A 20859-nucleotide genomic window follows, 5' to 3' on the forward strand; every position below is an offset into this window, starting at 1 on the left:
TTGAAACAAAATGTTTGAACCGTGGTGTGGATTCTTTTATATTTTTCATAAACACTGTCGTCGCACATAATATATCATAATATACTACTATCTACCACTATCGCTATATAATATATATCGGTATAATAATATACAAATATATCTATATGATGTCTATGCGCCCATATGCGCCTCTCGTCTCTGTCATCTTTTGTGCCAGTCGGAACAACACGGAACAACGTCGAAAGTCGAAACAGAACTTCAGTGCAGATTTCTGTTTTATTTTTCTGATACGAAATCACATAAATTTGATTAGAATCAGTTAGAATATAAGAATAATAAATTATAAGAGTTTTGTGTATTTTTCTAACAGGATTTAGAATAAGTTGTGAAGTGCGGTTAATTTTTTGCCGAAAAATTGTGTAATATCTAAGAAAATAATCTTATCGTGAATCGATTTTGTACTAAACACTTGTTTTGCCCATGTTTTCTGTCTGCGTGAACTTTTTATATTAGTTACCCAAGATTATAATACTCTTTGTGATATACATAGAAGAATAATCATAAGAAAATGAGTTTTTTTAAAACCCTCTATTGTGGGTAAGTTATTTAGTACTTTTAAAACGCTTTGCAAAATACAAGCAAATCAATTAACACAGTGTTATCTTTAAATTTAGAAACAGGTTTGGTGGGTAGCATACCTGTGTAAAAATTATAAATACACACATTATACATTCAATGTTCTTGACCCTGTTATAAAATTATATTTTATTGAGAATAATAATGTATAATTTAGGCAATGTTAATATTTTTATTTGAAACTGCAAATTAAATACTAATTTTTAACCGCTTTCTATTTTTTCTAGAAATTCATCGTTAGGGAATGTGTTAAATAATCTGAGGTACCCAAGACATCATCTGCAAGTTTGTTCTGTGAAATACTTTCATCAAGCCAATAATGGTTACCAGAAAAATGTAGACCAGGAACACTTGCGTGAACCCAAGAACAAACACTTATTGTTTTTCGGTGTTGCTGCAGGATCTGCTGCAGCAGTATTTTATCTGGCAAGTATGTAATATAATATTGTGTTGTTAACAATGAATACATACTTTTTAATCAGTTTGTAATAATTATTACCTTATGGCTATTTGTTATCCTCCTCTACTCGATAAAATTATTATGTAGGTAAGTACTTGTAATAATATATTGCTGGTAGGTACCTACCCATAACACATAAAAAGAGTTCTATTGTTTTCATGGTAGTTAAATCATAATATGATCAAAATAAATGTACCTAAATAATATAAATTTATGTGTTCATCACTAAACGTTACAAGCTTTCAACCCACTACTGTGTTAGAATATTTATTATTTTTCTCTTATTCCGCTTCACTCTTAATACGCAATATTTCACTTTCAAATAAATGGATTAGCTTTATTAATTTAAAACATGATTTATTATGTCGGGGGAGATGGAAAAATACGCACTTTTAATTTTAATTTCGTTTATTAAGTCACTTACGCGATATGTCAATTAGTATACAACGCCGTTATAGTCGCAGCCGACGGCGACTATGTTCATATCAAGAGTTGGATTATATTCATAATATCGTATTAGAATTAAATCACAAACCAGTCTATACAAACCTAGCGTAGCCCACAAACTACTTGAAAACTGGGATATAACTCTAAAGGGGACGCGAGCAGGCGTTATTAAAGGTTCCCCAACATTTATAGTAACTTTAAGTAATAATATAACTAAATTCAAGTATTAATTCAAAGTAAACTTTCCATATTTACCGTGAAGCGGAATTCGTAACCTTTACCGAATATTTAATTTAGAAAGAATCACGCATTAATATGATGTTTTTCTTTTTATTTCAGGTAGGAACAATGTAAGACTGGCAAAAAGTGTGGAAAATAAAGTTAAAAAAGGAACTGATAAAGACAACACTGACGGTTTTGTTAAAGGACTTCCAGAGTATGGATATGAAGAGGTAGCAAAACACACAACCAGGTATTAAAATAACAGTTTTGCCCATTGAAGAAAAAATCAAATGCTGCTTGTGCAAAATGAAGACGTTTTGGTTCTTTTGTGTTTCACTACCAGCTATTTGACACGTGAAACAAACGTGAGCATCCTTATATATATATATGTTTTATGATGCCAACACAATGGGAACTGAGCAAGCAGTGTGTTCTAATGTTAATAATTATTGTTATTGAAAATATTATTTTAAATCAAGTCACATATCCTATGACAGTATGACTTCACAGATTTTAATAATTAACAAGGAGTAATCGAAGGCTAAATGATAATGATTGTTTTTCAATATTGCATTCCATATTTTATTGTAATATTCAAACTGTACATATTTTTGTAACAGTGAAACGGGAATATGGGTGACCTACAAGTCTGGAGTATACGATGTCACCAAGTTCGCCGCAACTCATCCTGGTGGAAACCAGATCCTGGAGGCCGCAGGAGGATCTGTGGACCCTTTCTGGGACCTCTACCAACAGCATGATAACCCTCAAGTTCTGGAACTTTTGGAAACCTTGCGCATCGGTATGTTGCTTTCAAATTTATACGATAAGGAAGTGCAGTGAAAAATATTATGGCTTTAAAAAATATACATTCATATAGATTCACAAACGCTGATTCTGAATATATAAGTTTTATTTTATATTATTTTATGTAGAATTTATATATAGTCATTTAAAAACGAACTAAACACAATGTCATTGAAATACACCGTTTGGTTGGTACAACTGAACCTGAAGTTTCAACACAACCAGTCTACTTAGTTATAAATCTATGGTTTAAAGATCCACATTAGGGTTTCCACTGCATGGAGAATTTCCACAAATTTTTGGGTTTTTTTGCGGGGAGAACCTTTTTGTAGGTAAAATGTGGGGATTCTGGGTATTTCTTGATTAACCAACTACATATATTGAAAAATAACATTTACAATAATTTTGTTCAAAGTTTTAGTTTTCGTTTTCGATCACAGCAAATTTTGATCTATTTTGAAAGCCTGGAAGATACAATACAATACGATTCGATTGTACCACCCCAGCCTGCTCCTGTCCCGGTGCGACCGGTACACCTGGGGTCACTGATTTGTTAGGACTTGGAACACATGCTCTGAGGATGGGAAGAAGGTTGGAGTTTAATCGACCGGTATACATGGCAACCTAATATTATAATATTGGAATTTAGGATGAGCAGAAATGCTGGAATTGATTAGAGCGTTATTTTTTCTTTTTTACATCTTCCTTCTTCTTGCCTCTTCTTACATTTCCTTGCCTCTTTTTGGCTCTTCCTGGTTTATATTGTCTCTTCTAGTTTCTCTTGCTCTTCTTGCCTCTTCTTGTCTCTTCTTGGTTCTTCATGCCTCTTATTGCATCTTATTGCATCTTATTGCCCCTTCTTCGCTTGTCTCGTCTCTTGTTGCATATTCTTACATCTTACAGACCCTTCTTGTATCTTCTAGTCTTCTCTTGGCTGTTCTTGGCTGTTCTTGGCTATTATTGGCTATTTTTGCATCTTCTAGCATCTTCTCGCCCCTTCTTGGCTAGTCTTGTCTCTTCTTGGCTCTTCATGCCTTGACAATTTTCATCTTTTCTTGGCTAGTCTTGTATCTTCTTGAATCTTCTTGAATCTTCTTGAATCTTCTTACTTCTTACCGCTGCCACTTCTAGTCTCTATTAGTCTAATCTAGTTTATTTTAATTTTAATTTTTTAGTAGCTGTATCCCGCCACGCGTTGCTGTAGCTCAGTCTGTCTGTGCAAATAGAGAAACAATAGCTCGTGTTGCTTTTACGTCCAACTGACAGCTCTGTTTTTTAAAAAAAGCATGTTTTTACCTGTAACAGGTGACATCTATATGTTATATATGTATATAAAAACACACGCGTATTTGAATTTAACGTTGTATCAAAATTTCAAAGCAATCGGTGAAGAACTCTTAAATTTAAGATTTTGAACAAATGAACATTTATGTTTCCTTTTAATTTATTAAGATTTTTATTCTTCAATATAAACCGCTAAACTGCCAAAGCAGTTTGTCAGCTCGTCATGCCTCTTATTGCATCTTCTCGAACCTTCTAGGGTCGTCTTGTCTTAGACCCAAGTTCAATCCCAATATTTTTTCTATTTCTTAATTGTTTATGTTCATTTATTTTCCAGTCAGCTTGTATTCATTACATTTGATACAGAGGAGTGTCCTTTGTTCGTACGTGGAATTTGTGAATTGATTAGATATTTTAATTTCTTGGTTAATTTTTGGTATTATTTTATTTATGTATTTCACGGATATTAAAAGAGACAAAAAGAAGCAGAAGAAGAAGTCGGCTAGAAAAGTTAGGAATACCTGTAAGGTCGTTAAGAAGTAAGAAGATACAAGAAGAGCCAGGAAGAGACAAGAAGCGCCAAGAAGGTACAAGAATATGCAAGACGTGGTCGTGGTCGAGGGGTAAAGCTCTCTACTAACAATCCCGGCGTGCGCAAGTAAATTTCACAATTTATTAATTAAAAATAATATGTAGAATACTTGTGGCACATTCCAGAGTGGAAGATACTCTCAGTGTATGTAAGATATCTCTCGCCCTGGTGTAAGACCACCATTCAGAATTGAAACGTTGCTTGAAAGGGTTTTAGCTATGTTTGGTTATCAGATCTGAATAACCCGCCTTCCTCTTCCCCTTCTCCTTCACCTCCCCACAACTTACAGCCTCATATCATACCCCAATTGGGGATGCCATGGTCTCACGTCTCACCGGCTCCAAACGGTTCAGAGCAGTTAGGGCTCTTGTATGAATTCATATGAATTAAAAAAAAACTGTTTTAATTCTCAGGAAACTATAAGGATGTTCATGTTAGTGAAAAGGGTCACGGTTTGTGGGCAAACCAGCCCAAAAGAGACCCCAATTTACTAATGATATCGGAGAAACCATGCAATGCTGAGACCCCCAAAGCACTGCTCGGCGCTTCGTACATCACACCTAAGTAAGATTTCATCAATTAAACCATTATGAAAATGCACCAAACTCTATCATTTATTATTGAATGATTTTGCTAAAATTCTATATTTTTCACAAATTTGATTTGGGTTTGAAGTGGCGTCAAAATGTGATAAGAGTTTCACTGAAAAAGTAATAAACAATAATTGCTTCTGGCACAAATAAGCGATTGCTATGTGGCCTTGGTGTTATCAAAATCATTATATTTTCATATTTCATACACAATAAATTATTATTATGTTGAATGATCTCTTGAAGTTTTATGATTTTATATTGCTAGGAAAAAATCCACATCCATAAGAATTCAATCACAGTCAATTCGTGAGAAATAGTTTGGATGCAGGTGAATTCTCTAGTTGATGTTTTGTATATTCTTGTCAATTGATATCTGTATCTGTTTTTTCTCGTAAATAAAAAAAAAATAAAAAATTCAATAACATGAATTTTTTGGAGAAACAGTTACATTCTGGCTTTCATTGATTAAATCAAACCAATCTAGTAGGTACCTACTTTATTAACAACCAACTTCAATTATTGTACCAGCCAGCCATCTTACCAGCCAGTGGCGGTTCTCCTTCATAATGACATTGTAGCGAGTTGGAACCGTTTCGGAATGTACGGCTTAAGATCATTTTTTAGATGAATGAAAATATTGAAATTACACATTTTAGTACAATGATTAGAATCAGAAAAATAAACTTTAAGGACGGGTTGTTTCGGAGAATTTGAACAATTCATCGAATTTCAAAGTTAATTTTCAGGTTCTGTGAAAGATTTGTTCAAGTTTTGTTATTATTTCAGTTCTGTCAAGCAACTAGCCTATAATGATATAATAGCAAAAGTTGAATAGGACTTTCGCAGAACCCGAAAATGAACGTTGAAATTTTGATGAATTGTTTAAATTCTGTGAAACAATCCATTCTAAATCTTTCACACATTTTTAACGTTTTGTGAAAATACCCCATTATGGGAAATTTATTTTTTTATATTTAATTTTCAGTCACTTATTTTATGTCAGACATCATCTGCCTGTACCGGAGATAGATCTAGACACGTATGTAATAGAAGTAAAAAGCAATGAACCTGGAAGCAAAGTACTCAAGCTGACTCTGGATGATGTCAAGAAGTTTCCCAAGCACACCGTCACATCTGCCCTCATGTGTGCAGGGAACAGAAGATCTCAGATGAACCAGGTTGGCATTTTACTAAAGCTAATATTTTTCTTCTTCATCTACCTTTTCATATTCAATCCAGTTCTTTGTAGTTTTCCACCGGTGTGATGGTTTTTGTTTCTGTGTTGATATATAAAAAATAGCCCGTAATAAATTTATTGCTGCTATCCTAATGCTATTTAGAAAATTATAACCTTTGTGGTTGATTTTATTTTTTTATTTAAGCTTATTGGGGAAACGAACAGTTTTTTTAATATAAATAATTACATACATTTTACATGTTTGCATTAACCATTGAAGTTTCCACATAAAATTCATGTTACATACAGAAAAAAACATAAAAACGCCTTCATGAAAATAACTGAGATATCTTATATACAGCAGGGGGGAGGGTACGTAATTAACAATTTGATTTAATTTTCTCCAATATGCATTTAGTAAACTGAACAAATGGAAGGAGGACATTTGAAAGGACAAATGAAAAATATCGGTAATATCTGAAAATATATTATTGTATTTTGTGCATGACTTCTGAAAAATGAATGTTGTGTGTAGTTAGTTTTTGAGTGTGGGGTATGGAATATGTTTGACCATGTGTTTCAAACTGGACAGTGGAAATGAACATTTTCCAGAAGGTAGTCGTTGTCAAAAGCGTTGTGGATAATTTTTTTTTATCAGATATATCTCTTATTGACCGGTCAGTGGTTGAGTGGGCATAGCGCTTTGGTCTCACTCGAGCGTCGCGTGTTCGATTCCTCGGCTGGCTAAGTCCTCCATCACAACACAAGCAACATTTTCGGCTTTCTGTGGTGGTAGTAGGAGATTTTCAAACATTGTTGGGTTATTCGTAACCCGGGAATGTTTGTCTTTCTTTTTAAAAATTAATTAAAAAAAAAAAAAAAAAAAGTCATTCAAATGCTGGGTTGGTTGGAAGGATTTAAAGTCTAAGGACGGGTTGTTTCATAGAATTTTAACAATATTCCTCAAATTTCAAACTTAATTTTCAAGTTCTGTGAAAGTTCTTTTCAAGTTCTGTTATTATAACATTATAGGCCAGTTACTTGACAAAACTGTTCGCCAGTTACTTGACAGTGTCAAGTAACTGGCCTGTAATGATATAATAACAGAACTTGAATAGGACTTTCACAGAACCTGAAAATTAATGTTGAAATTTGATTAATTGTTCAAATTCCATGAAACAACCCATCCTAAGTGTGCGGCAATTGTGAGGTGATAAAAAGTAGTTTTACAAAGTGGTACAATCTTCTACTAAGTGTTTCAGAACTTTGAATTCCTTCCAACCTTTCAATATTAACTTTATATTGGGGATTCCATATTACTGATCCAATTTCTAATATTGAGCGAACGAAAGAGACATTTATTACATGAGGTGATCTGAACAGTTTCATCACTCTTATGATGAATCCTAGAATTTTGTAGGCCCTGTCAGAGATGAAATTTATATGTGATCGGAAAGACAATCCTGAGTACATTATTATACCTAGGTCCCTTACTTCACTACATCTTTTTAGTTTTACGTCATTGATTTTGTACGGGAACATTAGAGGGTTAATGCTTTTGGTGAAAAATATTATGTTAAATTTTTCCAGGTTAAGGAACAGTTTGTGACATACGACTTGATCCATCTTAGAAGGTCCCCATTAATCCTGATTTTTAACAGCTTCTTCATAAGCAGTTCAATATTAATTTTACCAAGGGCTTTAGAAAAATCCGTGCAGATTGAGTTTAATTTAATTTTTACCACCCATAAAATTTAATATAAAATCTGTGTATTCCAGCAGGTTGGTCTTGACTGACCGTTTTCTGAAAACCCGTATTGATTGTTTGTACTGATGGAAAAAGTTGATCAAGAACTATGTTTTCCATTACCCTGCAGACAATCTGGAGTTTAGCCTAGTAGAGTTAGGGCCTGTAATTGGTAATAATATTTTTGTCCCCGCTTTGTAAATAGATGTAAAGAGTGTTTGTTTCCAAACATCAGGGAAGTTACCTTCCTCAAATGATATTTTGAATAGTAAGCAAAGAGGATAGGACAATTGGTTCCGACATTTTATATAAAATATGGATGGAATTAAATCAGATCCACAATTTTATTCGGATCAAGTTTAAAAAAATATTAAGTACAGGGTTTTCCAATAAGAGGTGTTATTTTGATATTTAATCGTAAAAGATCAATAGTTTCGTTGCTTGTGTGGCACGTAGCACCGTCTTGTTGAAAGTAAATGTTGTCCAGATCAATACCATCCAATTCCGGCCATAAAAAATCATTAATCATCTCTCGATAGCGATCCATTCACCGTAACTGTTGCTCCAGCCTCATTTTCGAAAAAGTAAGGTCCAATGACTCCGCCGGACCATAAACTGCACCAAAAAGTCACACGTTGAGGATAGAGAGGCTTTTCAACAATAACTCTTGGGTTTTCCGAGCCCCAGATGCGACAATTTTTCTTTTTGACGTAGCCACCGAGGTAGAAATGGGCCTCATCACTCAAGATGATTTGCATTTGATTCACTCAAGTGAATTTTAATAATTTCAATGCGTTGTTGAAGCTTGTATTGTTCCATTTTTATTAATGGCGTAGTTTCTACTTGTCAAATGTCAAAAAATGACAGCTTTAAAAGTAACATCTATCGAAATAGCGGGCTATTCAAAATAAAACCACTTATTGGAAAACCCTGTATATATGATTGATTGGATATTTTCTATAAAAATTGATCTAAAATAATCACCAAAATGGTCGCATATGATATTATGATATGATATAGTCATTCAGTGCAGGAAATATCGTCAAGGTAAATTTTTTTTGGTAGATTGGAAGAAGGTTGCTTTGATTTAATGAATGACCAGAACCGTTTGTTGCACTTTTTTTATTGAATCTTCTGCTGTCAAAATGAAGTTTTCATAACATTCAAGCGAGGTCTTCTTTTGATGATTTCTCAGTGTAGTGGTGAAGTGTACCAGGGGAAAAACGTTCGCCATTAATTTTTTTTTCAAGAATATATTTACATATATTCCTGAAGTATTCCATCAGTATCTTTACTTTGAAATTCAAGATTGTCATAGACGACAAGATGGGGAGAGACGATACAGTAACAGGGGATAAATCTATGTCTAAGGCTCTGTGATGTGAATCTTGAGGCGTCAGAGGTTCGGTATAGCGAGTTATACTACATTCTGAAGTATTTGTCATGATTAAATCAAGAATTCGTTTGTTTGTGTTGACTACAGAATAAAGGAAGTCAACCAACGCACAGCTAGCAGTGTCTTCTACAAAATTCGGTTCTAATTGGTCTTGCCCTTTAGTTACCTTCCAATTTAGTTTGGGTATGTTCTAATCTCCAGCTAATAAAAACAATCCTTCCGGGTGATTTGTGTTATGATTTGATTTATTTATGATATATCACAATTTAATAATTGTGTATTTGCAGCACTTTCCAAAGTGGAAGATACTCTCAATATCTCCCTGGTATATAAGACCACCATTCAGAATTGAAACTCTGCTTGAAATGGTTTTAGCCTTGCTTCCTCACCTTCTTCTTCCCCATCTCCTTCCTCTCCCCACTACTTTCAGCCTCACAACATACTCCAATTAGGGATGCCATAGTCTCACTTGCTCCAGACTGTTGGGAGCAGTTGCGACCCTAGTGCGGTATTCATATAAAAAAGACGATTTCTAAGATATTTACTCATCAAAATCAATTTTCCAACAGTTTCAATATTTTTACTTCGTTTATATCAAAATAATGATTTATTTACTTAAAATATCTTGACATCGATAAGTAGTTCTCAGTGAATAAATGACTACTGTGTATTTGGTAACCATCAGGGATGAGCCATTTTTTGGGTAGAGATTTTTAAAAGAAGACTTTCATATGCATGTGTATCTCCAAAATAGTTGTTGATAACCTGCACTATGAAATGATTACACAAGAAGAGATTTTTGTAATAGGCGATTTACAAAATTATCTTTTACTGCTGGACAAATGTACTTTTTATTTGTTCATTTTATATGTTTTTCTAGTACATTATTAATATGAATAATAATGCAACATTATAACATTTTTTCAGTTCAAACCAACCAGAGGCCTAAACTGGGGTCCAGGAGCTGTTGGAAATGCAGTTTGGGCTGGAGCCAGGTTGAGAGATGTTCTGGAAGCAGCTGGAGTTACTCCTGATGAATTCAAGCATGTTCAGGTTGGTCTCAAACTTTCTAAATATTCTAATATTTGTAAGTTTACGACAGAGCAAAGTTTTTACCTAAAAATCTTGGCAGGGCAGGCTACTTTATATCTTTATAATATTGCCAGGGACGACCGGATAACTCATCAGAACGACAACTCAATACACCTTTAAAAAGTGATAAAAAGTCATGAAAAGTGATGAAACAAAAACTAGATTAAATAGGTTAGGTTTTTTCTCATTGCATTAAATGACTTTAAAGGTGTGTTGAATTATCGTTGCAATGAGTTATCACGGATCCGTGCCTAAAAACTATATGTACTGATTATCTAATCGTTTCAGGTAGGAATGATAAGTTACTTCTTTACTGATTCAATATAATATATTGCTTTGTATCTGAGATATTAGGCCAGTGCAATAGCGATCCGCAATCATAATTATTCTCGTAGTCAATTTTTTTTTTTTTTATAGACTGGTCTCCTGATGTAAAATCCAAGGTTTCGACCCTGTACATGTGCTAACGTCGCCATTTTGAAAAAACCAACCTAAATCGTGTTTTTCCCAAATACCTCATTTCCAATGAAAATTTCGACTAAAGTATCTTAACAAATTTAGTAGAACTTTTGCCTAGACAATTTTATTCTTTCTCTAATACATACCGATATATAAAGTTGTAAAAATACAGACATTTTTGAAAAAACCAAGCACACTGACTACAGTTGCCGCCAAAGATAATAATTTGGTACTAAATTGCTCAGGACAATCAGGCTTTTCTGGCAATTGATGGGAGGACATTTACTGCACAAAGTTGCATGGGGTTGTACTCCACCTTATTCAGCTATTTTCCAGCAATATGTCAGGTATGTACAAAATCACTACGGAGCCAATACAATAGTGGTCTTCGATACATACCCAGATTCAGTAGAAAAGAAAACAACGAAGGGTGTGGAAAGCCGAAATTTGCATTGGAAACGAGATATTTGAGAAAACCTAGATTTTGGCTGGTTTTTTCAATAAGGCGGTGTAAGCACAGGTGCGCTAAGGTCTAAAACTTGGATTTTACATCAGGGGACTAGTCTATAAAAGATTTTTAAAAATTGGGACTGCCGGAATAATTATGATCGCAACTCCCTTTATTGCTCTTATTGCACTGGTCTATATGTATTAGGTTAACGCATTATTAACCTTTCTGCACCTTGAGCACCTCCTGATTTGCTCATTATTTAGTTGATTTCCTCCTAAATGTGCGCTTTACTCTCAATAGACATGCTCAACCTATCAAATGAAGATTCTCATTTGCAATTTTATTTTATTTTTAATTTAGAAAGATACAGATTCGTTAGGCTAATATCAGGCTAATTTGTTCACTTTCAGGAACAGCTTGTATGGTCTCAATAGAAATCGTTGCGTCTCCCTTACTGTCACGGTGAGAAATATGATCTAAACGGTGTTAGAGAGAGAGCAAACACCAAGATGTATATTTGAATCTGAAGTTAACCACAGAAGAATTAAAATGTACACCTCTATGATGTTAGTGTAACTAAAGTGAATTTTAAAATAATAGTAATGGGCGCCATCTTTTTTTAAAGTAAAGGAAACTAACTAACCATAGTTGCATATGTTATATGTAACAACGAAACCAAAGGTTCCAACCGCAATTTGAAAAAAATAGTGAAATTATGTGAATTTTTTTAAAATCTATTTTATATGAAACAACAAAAAAGGGAGGTTACATTAACGTTTATATTACATTTGTTTAATCACTTTTCAAAAACAGTTTTTATTTTTCTGATGTGTTCAGAAATATTCCATTTATTTGGATTTTGTTGCAAAACAGAAATACTCCGACTTTCTGACAGAATATGCTGGAGGACTGACAGGTTAAGGTCCTGCTAAGCCAAACACGACTTGTTAGCGGATTAATTAATTATTGCGTTTTGGGCAACTCACTGTGTATTGCACTTTTTTTTTTATTTTTTTTTATAGTGAATACCTCACAAGAGTCCCAACTGCTCCCGTCTGGAGCCAGTGAGACTATGGCATCCCCAATTGGGGGATGTTGTGAGGCTGAAGGTAAGTGGGGAAGGGAAAGAGGAAGGTGGGGAAGTACCTGGCTATTCAGATCTAGTCACTAAACACGGCTAAAGCCATTTGGAGCAACATTTCAATTCTGAATGGTGGTCTTACACCAGGGCGATACTGGTAGTATCTTCCACTCTGGAACGTGCCGCAAATATACTATATATTATTTTAATTAATTAATTGTGAAATAACACAAATTAATCAAATAAAATTTATTTGCGCACGCCGGGTTCGAACCCGCGACCTTCGGAATGGCAGTCCAATGCGTTACCACTGGACTATGCCGGCCGTCAAAGTCAGTACCTCAGGTCAAAGTACCTCAGGTAATTTCAAGTGCCGTCAAGGCACTTGAAATTACCTGAGGAAGAAACTCAAAAATAACAAAGTTTTAGAAAGTATTTTTGTATTACATAATGCATTATTTTGTCACAGTTTGTAGGCGCTGATTTTGACGCCACTGGTAAGCCCTATGGATCTTCCATTCCTCTGTCAACTGCAATGGGAGAAAGGAATGACGTCATCTTGGCTTACGAGATGAATGGCAAACCAATCCCTAAGGACCACGGCTTCCCTGTCAGAGCCTTTATTCCTGGAACTGTCGGTGCCAGATGCGTCAAGTGGTTGAGTAAGTCATTTAACTTAACCTCTCAGGCTAATTTGTTCGCTTTTGGGAACAATTCATATCTCATACAAATTGTTGTGTGTCCCTGAAACTTTTTATTAATTATTTTTATATGATCCAACAAAAGAGTGAGGTGAGAATAATGTTTATAATACGTTTGGCTAATAATAATAATTGTTAACTCAATACAGGCTTAGTCCTAGTGAGGTTGATTTTTAAGAGAAAAAACATGATTTATGTATTGTGATATACAATAAATAAATAAACAAAATAATAATATTTGGCTGATTTATATAGTGCCGTTTCGTGAGATAGCACCTCAAGGGCGCTGTAAATAAATTGTATTTTCTTAGTTCATTGTTTAGCCACTTTTAAAACTTTTTTGTTTTTGCATTCAAAATTTTAATATTGCAAAATGATGTGTTTCTTTCTAACGATGAAATTTGAAATTGTATTTCACCACCTTTCAAAAATAGATTTTAGTTTTTGGATATATGTATTCAGAAATATTCCATTAATTTTAATTTTATTGCAAAGCGGAAACACAAAAATTCTGACAGAATACGCCAGAGGTCTGAGGGGTTAAATTGTATTTATTTTTTAAAAGTAAATATATTGATTACTACATATTATTTATAAAATATTTTTTCACATTTTAGCGGCGATAACAGTTAGTAATGAGGAAAGTCCATCACACTGGCAGCAGATGGACTACAAGGGATTTAACCCTAGTATTGACCCAGATGAAAATGCCTACAAAAACTCTACATCTATCCAATATCTTCCCGTCACGTCGGCTATTCTGTCACCGGAAAATGGATCAGTAGTCAAAGTAGACGAGGATTTTAGTGTAGTGGTGAAGGGTGAGAAATTTTTTTTCTTACATTTTTGATCGGCTTAGTCCCATTACTGTTTTCAAATATGATATTTAGTTTATGTTCATATCTTGGCTACCACTGTAGTTTGTATTTTACCATTAGTCATTAACCTTTCCGGGAGTATGGACGCGAATGAACGACGGTACACACTTTCGCCAAAGGAGTATGGATGGCTATGGACGACAGGGGTCGCATATTCATATTCGATGCATATTCTGTAAATATGCATCGTATTGCCATCTATGGGCATATTCCTGTGACTTTACACCAATTTTAAACATTTTACATAATTATCGACAGAGATCGGCTGTTATTTATTTTGCATACTATCATAAAATTTAATCAAAAAATATATATCTTTCAAAAATTCACTCCCCAGAGCACAGCCAGAATTACGTAACTTACTCCCGGAAAGGTTAATACGTATATTGTTTCTAATGGCCAGGCGTTTCATAGAACTGGAATAATTTTTAAACAAAAAACGCATACCTGTTAAACACTTATTTTTAGATTGCTTCCCGGTTTCAGTATTCGAGGAGTTGATTATGTTGTCAACAATAAAAGTTTTGTACGATACAGTTATATGTCTGCACAGATACTGTATACGATAGGGGGATGGACACAACTTGTCACGAAATCAGCCTCGGGGAGTGTGGCAAAAAATGGAGTGAAGCTGCGTCAAAGTACAGAGAAGAATTTTCTAAATCTGCCTTGACACATGAACCTACTACTAGCCAAAACTGATTTTGAACTGGGAAAGGAAATGAATTTACCACTAAATAAAACACTTGAAAAGTTTACTTGGAGACTTGTTTTGGTTTTTCAGAACTGTCTTGACATTGAATCTGGCTCTATATTTATAGGTCTTCCCTGTCGGGAAACTCCCCTTTCATGGGAAGTGAATTAGTTAGATATTTTTCCTCTCGGCTTTTGGCCGGCGGAGGAGGATGCACCATTTTGGGGCAATACCTCTAACTAGGTCAGTTCAACTCACCTAAACCATCACCCTATATCTCGTTTATTTATTTTACAATAAAATATACAATTTTACATATTGGCTTTGATGCTTGACATTTTTGGATTGAACATTTTTTTTAAATTGCGAAAAATGCAGTTAGGTGTAAGTTTTCAGGTTATTATTTTAGTGTATAATCAATTTTTGATGTTGTTATTTATTCCCATGTCATAATTACCACCAGTTTCACATAATTTAGTCCGACGTTATCAGAGATGGTTATTTTGAACTCGTAATTATGCTCCTTTGCTGTGATTGCTTTGCTCTGAAAGTTTAAATTACATCCGATGAATAGTGGAGGAGGGACAACAAAAATACTGAGGCAGTTCCTTGGCAGTGGTCATTTCTTCGTCTGGTGTCTCCAGGTGAAGAAATAGATGTTTCTTTAGATGTGTTTCAGGATCTGTTACTATATCAGCATCTAATTCTCTTTACTAATTACATATGGCATATTATTTGATAGAGTTAATTGAAATAAAAGATCTTTTATGTGTCGGTCATACGGTATCTGAAGATTTCGAAGTCTGAGTGTTCGGCATAATTCCAGGCATGTGTCGGCAACACGGTATTTGAAGATTTCAGAGTCAGAGTGTTCGGCATAATTCCAGGCATGTGTCGGCAACACGGTATTTGAAGATTTCAGAGTCAGAGTGTTCGGCATAATTCCAGGCATGTGTCGGCAACACGGTATTTGAAGATTTCAGAGTCTGAGTGTTCGGCATAATTCCAGGCATGTGTCGGCAACACGGTATTTGAAGATTTCAGAGTCAGAGTGTTCGGCATAATTCCAGGCATGTGTCGGCAACACGGTATTTGAAGATTTCAGAGTCAGAGTGTTCGGCATAATTCCAGGCATGTGTCGGCAACACGGTATTTGAAGATTTCAGAGTCAGAGTGTTCGGCATAATTCCAGGCATGTGTCGGCAACACGGTATTTGAAGATTTCAGAGTCAGAGTGTTCGGCATAATTCCAGGCATGTGTCGGCAACACGGTATTTGAAGATTTCAGAGTCAGAGTGTTCGGCATAATTCCAGGCATGAGTCGGCAACACGGTATTTGAAGATTTCAGAGTCAGAGTGTTCGGCATAATTCCAGGCATGTGTCGGCAACACGGTATTTGAAGATTTCAGAGTCTGAGTGTTCGGCATAATTCCAGGCATGTGTCGGCAACACGGTATTTGAAGATTTCAGAGTCAGAGTGTTCGGCATAATTCCAGGCATGTGTCGGCAACACGGTATTTGAAGATTTCAGAGTCAGAGTGTTCGGCATAATTCCAGGCATGAGTCGGCAACACGGTATTTGAAGAAGTGTTCTTTTAATTTTACGTAAATATGAATTTTATTGAAAGTGCTGGCATAATTCTGGACACTTATGATACAAGTTTATTGACTTACTATAAATTGCATGCAAAGTTTTCTCAGAGCAGTCCATATTATTTTATCTCAACGGCCTCCGTGATCGAGGGCTAAGGCTACCGACTAACAATCATAAAAATTTTTTTGCACAAACTTCCGGAGGTGATTCTACATGATATTACAAGTAAAAAGAATAATAACTTTTTCGAAATTTCAATCTTTTAAGGTAGTTTTCAGGTACAAAAGTTGAATTATTTGTGCGGAAAAATATTTTTGTATGGAAAAGAACAGGAGTCCCAATTGAAAATGTTATTTATTTATTTATTAATCTTAAGTTAGCTCACATCTTCGTGTGTGCTAATAGTTTTATAAACATATAAATAAACATTTACATTGTTTGGCAAACATAATCTTTCTTTAAATATTTCAATAAAGTCACAAAAAAGAAACATTAATAATTGAGATAGACATATTTTCTTAATTCATTTTTGAACTTATTAATATTTTCTATCACAGCAATTTCCTTCGGGATTTTGTTATAGAGTTGAACGGCCTGGTACATCAGAGATTTTTGGGTGCTTGTTTTTTTTCTTGTTGGCAATCTAATTTGCTTAGAATTTCTCGTCCCGTGTCCGTGTATCTCGTTATTGTAATTTATTTTTCTTTTCAGTTCCTTAGACATTGTTATGAGGTTGAAGTAGTGGGAGGGGAAGGAGAGGGCGGAAGAGGATGGTGGGGAAGTACCTGGGTATTCAGATCTGGTTACCAAACACGGTCAAAGCCATTTCAAGCAACGTTTCAACACCAGGGTGACACTGAGAATATCTTATGGAACTTGTCGCAAAAATATATGATGATGTATTATTTTGAATTTATAATTTGTTAATATAACACAAGTTAATCAAATAATATTTACTTGTGCACTCTGGGATTTGAAACGTCATCTTTCAGATTGCCAGTCAAGAGCCTTACCTCTCTACCACGAAGGCCAAGTAGACCTAAAGAAATCTGTTTTTGACGTATCAAATATTGAGGGATCATCTCAGTCAAAAATGGTTTCTTATTAAAAATGCTCACCAAATTATTGCCTTTTCTAATTCTCCATTCCCTTGCTGTTTTAAAATGATTGTTTTTATAGAGGCCATCTTCTGCATAACTAGTCTCTTAGACATACTTTTCATTTAAGAAAAAGGGACGAAAATTACATTGTTTATACATCTACATAATATAATAAACAACATATCAAGTTTCATATTTCCATGAGTGAGCTGCAGCTCGCAAGTCGAGTGAAGTATTTTTAGCACAAAAAAGGCAAAGAGGAGTACACAAAATGAGTTTATTTTAGTAAGAATGATTTTAGCATTTTCATTAAAACTCAACTTTCATATATTTTAGTTGTATGTATCACCATCTGGTCACTATAATGCTACCATGGAAAATATTGTTACATCTTTTTAAATAATTTTAGCAATTTTGAACAATTCTTTAATACTTAATATTATATTTCATAAAATAAAATTCATTTGATATCACACAACCTCTAGACTGAAAAGCCGATATATTTTTATGCACAAAACGGTATATTTAAGTATTCACCACTGTGAAAACTAATTTCGTTAAAAAAACAATAGTGTTTTGGGAATTTGTTCAGACCAGACCTCTCGTGGCTTACATTTTGTAGCTACAAAAACTACACTGTGATTTTAAATGAATTTAACTCATTAAATAATGATAATTTTAATTTTCATTTAATAATGAGTGGCTTTGGAACTCTTCATTTTGCCACAGCTTTTTCGTTACTTTTTACTTTGCCATTAGGTAATACATTGATTAGTAATAATCTGGGCCCTAAAGATTTTTTTGAAAATCAATTGTCTTTCTAGTTCAGAAAATCACCGACTTCCCACCACCCTCCAAAAATATACATTCTTTAATCTCACTTTGCACCCTATTTGAACTTTGCTCCCAAATTTTTGCTTGGTCAATCATTTGCCAGAAAACAAACACTCATCGTTAGGTTTACAGATAACAGTTCAGTAAATATGTTAATCTGTACATAATAAGGATTCTATTAACACATACAAACTGTACAACCTACTCAACCTATTCCACAGGAATACTCCAGTATCTGATAATGATGTTGTGTATTCACGTCGCAAACAACTTGTTGCGCAGAGTCCCTACACACTACTGAAATCACAAAACCTGCGTTGCCACCACCTCTCTAAATGTCAAAACTAGCTTTCACAACATCACTCTGCTGAAGCTGACATTTTTTGTTGACTGTTTAGTTCCTAGCAATGTACGTCTGTCTCGACACAGGTGTACCCTAGTGAGATAGATGTCGATAAATACATGTAAATAACTTTATATTGATAGATAAATAAATAAATGTTGCAAAATGTTTGACACAAGCAAAGATGATCAAAGCTTGTCGCATGATACTGGCGTCACCAACGAGTTTACAAAATGTCAACAACATGTGCCCATGCACAAACCTCTATGCAGATGAATCACCAAAATACTTGAATCGTCGAATATCTGATATTTGCGTGTCCCTGTTGAAAAAGGGCCTTACAACTTTTTAAAATTTCCTCTAGGCTACGCTTGGTCTGGTGGCGGACAGAAGATCTTGAGAGTGGATCTGACCGGAGACCAGGGCAAGACTTGGATCAACGGGACTATTGTGAATCAGGACAACATGCCAGCCGGGAGACACTGGGCCTGGACCCTGTGGACGGCCAAGATCCCGGCCCAAAGGGGGCAGAGAGAGGTTATTGTGACATATTATTATTGATAGCATTGATGGATTAAGGAGTTGATTAATTGTTTCTTCAGAGGCAATGAGAGTAGAGTCATCTGCGCATAGGAGATTTGAGATATTTTGGCCGCCAATGTTTATTTCAATCTGGCATAGTGGTTTTAATATTAATTCTGTATATGAAATATGAGATGGCCAAATATGATGTTTAATAATTACATTCCAATGGTCCAGTTGCTAAAAACAATATCCTGGTAAAACAGAGATCCTGGGTTCGATTCCTAATTGTGACTCAGTCTGTCTGTAGAGAAACAATACCGCTTGTTGCTTTTACGTCCAGCAGATGGCGCTGTTTTAAGAAAAGCATGTTTTTACCTGTCGCCATGTAATAACATGCGCGTATTCAAATGCAACGTTATGTCAACATTTGAAAGCCATCGGTGAAGAGCTTTGAACATTTTTATTTATCTAGATAGATATAGATATAGATTTCATATTTTGTTTAGATTTGTTAATATTATCTTCTTGTTCAATTATTTATTTATTTCCAGATGGAGATTTGGGTGAAAGCCATTGATTCGAGTTACAACAACCAGCCCGACGACGTGGCTAACATTTGGAACGTCCGAGGGGTACTCAACAATGCCTTTGACAAGATCAAAATTAAAATTATTCGTTAGAGCTATAGTCTTGTGTTATAGACATGTTTCTTGCATTTATTCAATTATATTTAGATCAGAGATGTCTTTCTCTATTATCTCTCTCTCTCTCTTCATCTTGCACTATGGAAATTTACAATGAGATGAAACTAATATATTTTTTTAAAGTTTTTCAATAAAATTTTTATTTTTCATAAATAAAGATTATTATCTATGCCTACCACCTTATTGTGATACTTTTAAATACTTCAACGAGCTAAGAAAACTAAATAATGATTACCATTTTGTTTTGACTTAATTTTGATATTGTTTAACTCTCTGTTTAAAAATGTCATTTTAGCAACAAATTGAAAATATCAATGAAAATTTCAAGTCCCTATTATAATATTGCATTTTATGACTAAATAATATCTACCCAATAACATTATTTGTTATTTTTTTATGGATTTTACAAATTAAAAGCATTTATTTTTACCAATGTTTTATTTCTACATAGATACTCTCAGTATCGCCCTGGTGTAAGACCACCATTCAGAATTGAAACGTTGCTTGAAATGGCTTTAGCCGTGTTTGGTGACCAGATCTGAATAGCCAGGTACTTCCCCACCTTCCTCTTCCCCATCTCCCTCCCCTCCCCAATACCCTCAGCCTCACAACATACCCCAATTGGGGATGCCATAGTCTCACTGGCTCCAGACGGGAGCAGTTGGGACTCTTGTGCGGTAATACTGTAAAAAAAAAAAAAAATTTCTATGATAAAAATAACACACTTGATTTTGTTCCCCTGTTTAATTGTATTTTTCAGGCAAGCTTGACATAATAATATTGAGAATTGACACCAGGGGCGGTCCTCTCCTTAGGTCAATTGGTTTTTGGCCTCCAAAATTATAAGTAAACAATAATAATAAATTATTGTTCATGTAACTATATGTATGCATCAAAACAACTTGTCTAATTCTTGATTTATTTGAAATAGTGGGGCGGCAAGTGACGAGCAGTGACATCTATTGTCTCAAATAGAAGCTCCCCTTTTCATATACCTATGATTCGTTGGGTGAATTTAAAGAATGTCCACTGCTTTGATATCTTCTGTCCCTATACAATAAA

The 20859-nt window shown here is 34.6% G+C and overlaps 1 protein-coding gene across 1 annotated transcript; it reads left to right on the plus strand.

Annotated features, from left to right (window-relative positions):
- Positions 1 to 188: 188 nt before the first annotated feature.
- On the plus strand, positions 189 to 20160 carry shop (sulfite oxidase). The gene is made up of 11 exons (XM_089648466.1): positions 189 to 579; positions 846 to 1048; positions 1865 to 1997; positions 2368 to 2549; positions 4841 to 4991; positions 6006 to 6198; positions 10268 to 10393; positions 12893 to 13085; positions 13742 to 13945; positions 18933 to 19105; positions 19645 to 20160. Exons 1-11 carry the CDS (start codon positions 551 to 553, stop codon positions 19771 to 19773), a joined length of 1716 nt encoding a protein of 571 aa, XP_089504592.1. The 5' UTR covers positions 189 to 550; the 3' UTR covers positions 19774 to 20160.
- Positions 20161 to 20859: the final 699 nt, after the last annotated feature.

The sequence above is a fragment of the Hesperophylax consimilis genome, chromosome 3 (genome assembly GCF_061612785.1).
Source record: "Hesperophylax consimilis isolate HC1 chromosome 3, BYU_Hcon_1.0, whole genome shotgun sequence".
Taxonomy (NCBI): domain Eukaryota; kingdom Metazoa; phylum Arthropoda; class Insecta; order Trichoptera; family Limnephilidae; genus Hesperophylax; species Hesperophylax consimilis.

Coding starts and splice junctions, on each gene's coding strand:
- shop (XM_089648466.1), top strand. CDS start 551: ATGAGTTTTTTTAAAACCCTCTATTGTGG. Junction 4,992..6,005: donor GCTTCGTACATCACACCTAA/GTAAGATTTCAT, acceptor TTTAATTTTCAG/TCACTTATTTTATGTCAGAC. Junction 6,199..10,267: donor GAAGATCTCAGATGAACCAG/GTTGGCATTTTA, acceptor ACATTTTTTCAG/TTCAAACCAACCAGAGGCCT.